Genomic DNA, 7,863 nt, shown 5'->3' on the forward strand with positions numbered 1-7,863 from the left:
GCTCTTCACACATGTTCATTATATTCTGATGATCCTGGATGGAGACAAACTACAGATAAGTGTGTTCAGCCCAACTAGTTTATCTCATTACAGCAGTTTGATGTTTCCCTTTGAATCCCCCTGAAGATCCTGACAGTGAAGCACGTACATAATACTCCAGCCTTTCAACTCTGAGCTTATTTAGTTCTATTAATACACTGAAATCTCATTTGTGTCATGAAGAAAGTCTTTAATCAAACAGAATTCAAAGATCAGAAACATTTCATATATGGAGTTAAACATGAATCATTGTTTCAACAACATATTTATTGTTGTCATAAACAGACAAGAAGACAACAACAAACTGCTCCTCCCATTCAACACATGTCAGTCCATATCCCAGCAAACTAAATCATCTCCATTTACACATCAAATAGAAACATGAATCACTTGTAATGATTAGAAACTTGATAGAATTTCAAATCTAGTTTGGGGAGTCATTCAGTGAGAAACAGTGAAATGATTTTCCATGTGAAAAGGTGGACAGCAGAAACAGAAAGAAAGAGTGAAACTAAAAGAGAAACAAAGAGCTTTGGAACAACGAGGCAGCAGGAGGACAGCTGCAGTTTAACAGCTTCAACTCACTGACAGGAAACAACATTAGAAACATCATCATCCTCAACTCATCTGCTGCACTGACACTGACACCTTCAACGGACACACGTTCACTTTACCAACAGTTTGAATATATGGAAACATCCTGTGAGTGAAAGTGTGTGTGAAGGTGTGTATGTGTGTGTTAGTATCAGGATCAGAGAACGACAGCTTTCCTCTGTTCCAGTCCAGATTCACTCTGATCCTCTGGAGCTTCTTCTCTACTGAGAGAGCAGTGGATGGAGCTGATGGTGAGAGTGCTGAGTATTTACCTTCATAGAAAAATATTCTCCATAATCCAGACTCTATGTCTCCCTTCCTCTGCACAGACTCTGCTAACACACCCAGTGCCCACACTGTACTGTCTCCAACTTCAACATCCCAGCTGTGAGTCCCTGAGTTAAAGCCCTCAGAGCCCAGGACAGAGCAGGAATCATCAAACCTCTCTGGATTATCAGGAAGCTGCTGCCTCTCTCCTCCATATCTCACACTGGTCAGATCTTCAGACAGGATGAGGTCTGGATCAGCAGTGTTTGGGTCCAGAATGAGAGGAGTGTAGGAGACCATGTCCTTCATGTTGTTCCAGATGTTGAAGGTCAGGTTGCCCAGGTGTTTGGCCTGGTCTATCAGAGCTCCTGAGGGCAGCTGTGGATCATCCAGCAGGGGGCAGCGCTGGACTCTTTCCACTGCAGCCTTGTAGTTGTGCAGGAATGAGACGTCTTCAGCTCTCAGCTCCTCCTCTGTGGCTCTGACTGTGTCTGAAAGAGCTGCTATCTCTCTGCTCAGAGCCTCCATCTTCTCCTTCATCATCCCACTCTTCTGCTCCTCTTCCTCCCTCAGTGCAGCCAGCCTGGCCTCCTCTTCCTCTGCTAGAAACTGGTGAAGCTTCTTAAACTGCTCCTTAATCTGCCTCTCTGTGTGTCGGGCCTGGACCTTAATGTGTTCTGCTGTTTGATCAAACTTCACTTGACCTTCTTCACAACCCTTTAACTTCTTCTTTAAGGGCTCCAGAGTTTCCTGAAGTTCCTTCTTGTGTTGTTGTGCAGCTTCATCGATGGGTCTGAATCTGTGATTGGTGTGTTTTTCTGAGTCTCTGCAGACGACACACACTGGCTGCTGATGGTCCAGACAGAAGAGTTTGAGTTTCTCAGAGTGCAGACTGCAGAGAGCCTCTGAAGCTCTCTGATCTCTCTCCTGTAAGAACGACTCACACAGGTTCCTTAAAGCCAGACATAAAGGTGGATCATCCCTTGAAGATCTTCTCTTACAAACTGGACACTCGTGTGTTGGTCTCTCTCTCCACCATCTCTTCAGACAGTCTTTACAGAAGCTGTGGCTACATGACAGAATAACAGGATCTCTGAAGACCTCCTGACAGACCGGACAGCAGAGATCCTCCTCTGATCTGGAAGCCATTGAGTCTGTGAGTGAAGCTGAAAACAGCAGACAGGAAGTACAGTCAGTCCTGGCTCCCCTCCCTCCTCTACCACCTTCACTGAAACTTGCTTTGAGTCGTGTTTCTGCTCAAACTCACATTCAGTGTGTGGAGCGTCAGCAGCTTGAAGCAGCAGTGTTGGAGTTTTCCACTTTTCTCTCCTGTAGCTGGACTCACTCAGAGGAAGCTGCTAGTTTGGTCTGAGCTCAGTCTGATCGTCTGTGCGTCTCTCTGCACTGAAGAAGAAAAACATCTTGTTTCCTGGTTTTGTTGCATGTAAGTGATGTGAGGGGCGGAGAAAAATGTTGCTTTACCTGTAGCCTAGGTGTGCTTCATTCCAGAGTTAGACTTTCATCCTGCCAGCAGCTCAAAAGCTATAAAACAGGTTTTCCTCCATTCCAGCTGCACATGTCACAGCATTACTCTTAATTTTAATTACTTTTGTAGAATCTATTTAGACTTTGAAGCAAAACTATCAGATTTCTCACATAACTAAAAGATTTAATTTATTTATCAGTAATCATCAGTGCACCTGACTCACCAATTCTGGGTAAAACACACTGCTAACCTCAGTAAGGGCCAGTCAAAACACCCTTTACCTCAGGTCACAAATAAGTACAGTATTAAAGTTCTGTGAGTGATGAGACATTCTGGATGATTTTAGGATGGATTTCTTCATTTTAGCCCTGATTTAGATTTTGCTGTATTTCCAAATCTTAGACATAATGGAGGATTTCGGAACATAAAACTTACCAGAAAGTGATTATCATCAACAGTTTGGTTGATGATGTCATAGCTAAATTTAACCTAAAAAAGATGTGACACCAGTAAAAACTGCCAAAAAACTATGCTTGACACTTGTGTCTTTTAGGGACTTTTCTAACACAAATATCTGCTTTAACTTAAATGAGGACCACGAATGTCCTTTGGAAACTGGTAAATACAATGAACTCTTTGACTAAACATCTGCTTGTGTTAAGGTATGCTTCATGATTTCAAGATTTATTTCTTTTCTCTTGGTGTTCCAGTCCAGTCTTGCTTTTTTCCTGTAAATAAACCTTGGTTTTTTGAGTTTGCTTTGGGTCCAAACCTATGTGGAGCCTCTAGTCTGTGACAGATGATGGATCATGTACAAAAGACGGTTTGTCTCAGGTGAGCCAGATACAAAATCTAAGCATCACAATATTTTCACTACTCAGTCTACATCTCTAATATTTTATTTTGTTTTCCTCTAACACACGGGAGCACATTTTACAGCAAGTGCAGCAGTAAATGTATTGATGGTACATTTTACTGCACTTGTACATCTTGGAAGACTGTGTTGAATCAGCCTATGCATGACCTCTGTTACCTAAGCACTTCCCACCAAGGGCCCCCAATGTTCTCAGTACTGCTAAATCTCCTGGGCACTTAGGAATTTCCATTCACAACAAAATGCAGTAAAGTTGTTTTTTTTTCTTGTTTTTTTTTTTTTTTTTTTAAATCGTTGTATGTGTTCATGAAATGATGGTAATCTACAGATAAGTGTGTAAAGCTTAGTCATTTGAGCTCACTGATTCAAACATGTTTTAAAGCATTCATGATAACTTCATAAGAGCAGTCCTACTGTCAAATCATCAAGTGTATGAAGGCTTTCTTAAACATCATCAACCTTTTATGGAGACTTTTTGTACATCGTCATTTATGCTGTTTTTGTTCACCGTGTTCTGATCTTAAACCGGTTTATCCAGCGGATAAAAATAGTGTCATGTTCTGGATGAATCACAGCAATTTTCCACAGTCCCTGCTCTCATCCTCTAGGCAGAGTCATCATCAATCCTAGGACTAATGAAGCCGGTTGTATTTAAGACCAGCTGTTAGATTTGTATTGTTGATTGTCATTTATGCTTAGAAATATTTACTCATATATGCTTAGAAGTGTATAATCAATTGTAGATTGAAAGAATGTCTCATCCTAAAGAGGTCTGTAAGAACTCTGTGTAGCTGGAAAGGGGGGTGCGGTCACTCCTCTGTACAGAGTGTGTTCTGGTATAAATCACATACTCCCTAGGAGAGTTTATCTTTTTTTGTTGATTTATGGTATAGCAAGCACACGTATATCTGTTTAGGTATAAGAGCCTTTTGTTAGATGGACCTAGACGTCCTGGCACCAGCTAGCACCGGAGCCTTCACAGGGTCACACATCTTGACCTCACACACACACACACACACACACACACACACACACACACACACACACACACACACACACACACACACACACACACAGGCAAGGTACCCTTTGTGTGAATGTAGACGTCATATGTTAATGAACCTATGCATATTCATGTAACCTCAATAAAAGAACAGTGGTACGGGAGAACGGACGAGAGCAACTGGGGTCAGGCGAGGGAACGGCGCCTCTTCGGTCTCTCCCGTGCACGAGAAACATGAAGAACTTTGCCTACTTCGTGTCTTGCCTTGCAGTGTAATTATATTGTCTTCAACTTTCCAGCGGATGGGTTCAAGCTACAAACCTATCACCAGCCTTCGCCAGAATGTCTGCTAACCTACTGGTTCTCAATTGACTGTGTCTAAGACTTCATAGTTCATGTTCATTCATCCTAGGCTCATTCTTAGCTTTTGCACCTGTAAATATTGTTATCACAACATGACTGTAAATAACACTGTTGTTCACTTCATTCTTAGCAGAGACCTGAAAATTAAAAGAAAGCTGTTTTCTTGTTACACAATGGGTTTATTAAATATTTTTTATACCTGAATATGATTACATTTTTCTTTCACAAGTACCTGACTCTTTACTTCCACACTGGAATGATAATTTTTTATTGGAATTAAATAAAGTAAACAAAAGAACAGAATTCAAAGAGCAGAAACATTTCATATATGGAGTTAAACATGAATCATTGTTTCAACAACATATTTATTGTTGTCATAAACAGACAAGAAGACAACAACAAACTGCTCCTCCCATTCAACACATGTCAGTCCATATCCCAGCAAACTAAATCATCTCCATTTACACATCAAATAGAAACATGAATCACTTGTAATGATTAGAAACTTGATAGAATTTCAAATCTAGTTTGGGGAGTCATTCAGTGAGAAACAGTGAAATGATTTTCCATGTGAAAAGGTGGACAGCAGAAACAGAAAGAAAGAGTGAAACTAAAAGAGAAACAAAGAGCTTTGGAACAACGAGGCAGCAGGAGGACAGCTGCAGTTTAACAGCTTCAACTCACTGACAGGAAACAACATTAGAAACATCATCATCCTCAACTCATCTGCTGCACTGACACTGACACCTTCAACGGACACACCTTCACTTTATCACCAGTCTTAATGTATGGAAACATCCTGTGAGTGAAAGTGTGTGTGAAGGTGTGTATGTGTGTGTTAGTATCAGGATCAGAGAACGACAGCTTTCCTCTGTTCCAGTCCAGATTCACTCTGATCCTCTGGAGCTTCTTCTGAACTGAAAAAGAAGTTTCAGCTGCTGGGTAGAATTTTTTTATCTTCGAAGAACCCTATTGTCCATAATCCAGACAGTATGACTCCCTTCCTCTGCTCAGACTCTGCTAACACACCCAGTGCCCACCCTGTACTGTCTCCAACATCAACATCCCAGCTGTGAGTCCCTGAGTTAAAGCCCTCAGAGCCCAGGACAGAGCCGTAATAATCAATCCTCTCTGGATTATCAGGAAGCTGCTGCCTCTCTCCTCCATATCTCACACTGGTCAGATCTTCAGACAGGATGAGTTCTGGATCAGCAGTGTTTGGGTCCAGAATGAGATTGCTAGAACATGTTAGTAGTCTGGCAGCTTGGAGGCGAGAACGACGTGATTTGTCCAGGCTGGTAAACATGACATTACAATAATCCAAACACAATGACACAAATGTATGAACAGTTTTTTCCAGTTCAGCCGAGGAGATAATATGTCACAGTAGGGCTGGGCGATATTATATCTTTCACGGTAATACCGGTACAATGCTAGGCTACGATAAGAAAAGAAAATATCGCAATAGAATATGGGTAAAACGCGCATGCGCAGTGCCAAAAAAGCACGGCGGTATCGGAGAAGGAGAATGGGAAAAGCAGATTGTTGAGTGAAATGGATGAACCAGAAAAATGGTGTAACTTAACTGGTTTGGTGTTTGTCCGTCAGATCCACAACAAAGCACTTTTTTCTTTTGTAGAACATGCAAGCGGCCGTCATTATTGCCGTATCTTTTGGAGTTTTTTCGTAAATCTGGGAGTAATCTGGGTCCAAAACTCCATCCACTTGAGGTCCCCTCCAGGTCCCAAAGTCAAACAAACACTGCAGCATCACTGAGAGTTAAAAAACTGTCTAAATTCTTCCATCTTTAATAAAATGATCAGTGTTGCTGCTTTACCAGGTGTAACTATGAAGTTTAACATCCAGGCATCTGTGAAAACAGAATTCATTACATTTAACGGAGTTAGAAGTTAGCTCCCTAGTTACCTAAGCATGAAATAGCATGTTCTGACTGAGAGATTTCTGAAAGAATTCAAACGTACAGCTCTGCTCTCACCTCCAACATAAATGAAGACAGAAAACTAAACAGCAGTGACGTTTGTAAGGTTACTGAAGTTGGGCTAGCTGGTATATAATGATGTGCTACGTGATCGCTAGCAACACAGGAAGCATGTAAAAAGAAAATAACAATGGACCCAAACTAAACCCTCTTGAACCCTGCAGGTCAGGGAGGCAATGTTAGAGGTGAACTTGTTTCTATTAACAGAGTCCTATGAAATTAGTAAAAGCCATTAAAACACAGAGCCAGATACACCAGCCAAAACCTGAAGTCTATTAAGTAGGATTTTATGGTCAATATTACAGGAAATGATTACAGAAAAAAATCGCTGCATTAGAAACCATAAAAAGATCATTACAGACCTTCAAGAGAGCAGTCTCAATGGATGCTGCTTTTAAAGCCAGAGTGAAACGGGTCACAAATCTGTCATTTGCACAGTAAAGAGCTGAACTCATTTTCTAACATTGTTTCTAATAATTTTCTCACAAATGTCAATTTTGAAACAGGCTGATAATCACCAGCAGAGCTGGCATCAAGACTCCAGTGGCGGTCCTAGGCTGTTTGGTGCCCTGGGCGAACACTAATGAATATTGTGCTGAACACAGCCCAAAAGATTCAACAAGCTACATTCAGTAAAATCATAATTCACGTCGGCAATAATGACACCCGGTTACACCAATCGGAGGTCACTAAAATCAATATTGAATCGGTGTGTAACTTTGCCAAAACAATGTGGGACTCTGTAGTTTTCTCTGGTCCCCTCCCCAATCAGACCAGGAGTGACATGTTTAGCCACATGTTCTCCTTAAATTGCTGGCTGTCTGAGTGGTGTCCCAGAAACGATGCAGAGAGTCAAGTGACTTATCTCCAGCAGGCAACAGTGGATTAGGAGCACAAGAACGACCCCAGTGGCAAAACCTCCAAAATAACAATCAAAAAAGAGACGAGGCTTGAAAGCACATGAAGACTTGATTCATGTTGACCTCTGAAAATATAGCACAGAAAGACAAGCAGTCCACTTCAGAACATCACAGCGGCACACAGATGTGCTTTATATACATACATCCTCCCCAATCCAATGTCCTTCTGCACAGTGTCCCCATCAAGACTTAAGGGCCCACCAGCAATCTGGCAGCACTTGTCACCAGCGCTCAATCACATGCAGAGGTCACATTCACAATCCACTTTTGCAGCGATGCTTTCAATAGAGACAGAGAGGGAATTGTTTTATGTTTCTA

The 7,863-nt window shown here is 41.6% G+C and overlaps 1 protein-coding gene across 2 annotated transcripts; it reads right to left on the reverse strand.

Moving 5' to 3' along the window:
* Positions 1-366: 366 nt before the first annotated feature.
* Positions 367-2,064, reverse strand: LOC113019688 (nuclear factor 7, ovary-like). 2 transcript variants are annotated; one of them, XM_026163491.1, is made up of 2 exons: positions 699-2,049; positions 367-395 (listed from the first exon to the last, which is right to left on the reverse strand). In XM_026163491.1, exons 1-2 carry the CDS (start codon positions 2,047-2,049, stop codon positions 367-369), a joined length of 1,380 nt encoding a protein of 459 aa, XP_026019276.1. The 2 variants fall into 2 exon arrangements, with proteins under 2 accessions (XP_026019276.1, XP_026019278.1); XM_026163493.1 differs by lacking the exon at positions 367-395 and adding an exon at positions 481-550 and having other exon boundaries at positions 680-2,064.
* Positions 2,065-7,863: the final 5,799 nt, after the last annotated feature.

Source organism: Astatotilapia calliptera, chromosome 3 (assembly GCF_900246225.1).
Source record: "Astatotilapia calliptera chromosome 3, fAstCal1.2, whole genome shotgun sequence".
NCBI classification, from domain to species: Eukaryota; Metazoa; Chordata; class Actinopteri; order Cichliformes; family Cichlidae; genus Astatotilapia; species Astatotilapia calliptera.

Excerpts from the sequence above, each read along its gene's own strand:
- LOC113019688 (XM_026163493.1), bottom strand. The coding sequence starts at position 2,049 with ATGGCTTCCAGATCAGAGGAGGATCTCTGCTGTCCGGTCTGTCAGGAG. Across the intron at positions 551-679 it reads TGTCCGTTGAAGGTGTCAGT|TTTCACTCTTTCTTTCTGTT; the intron begins GTCAGTGCAGCA and ends TTTCTCTTTTAG.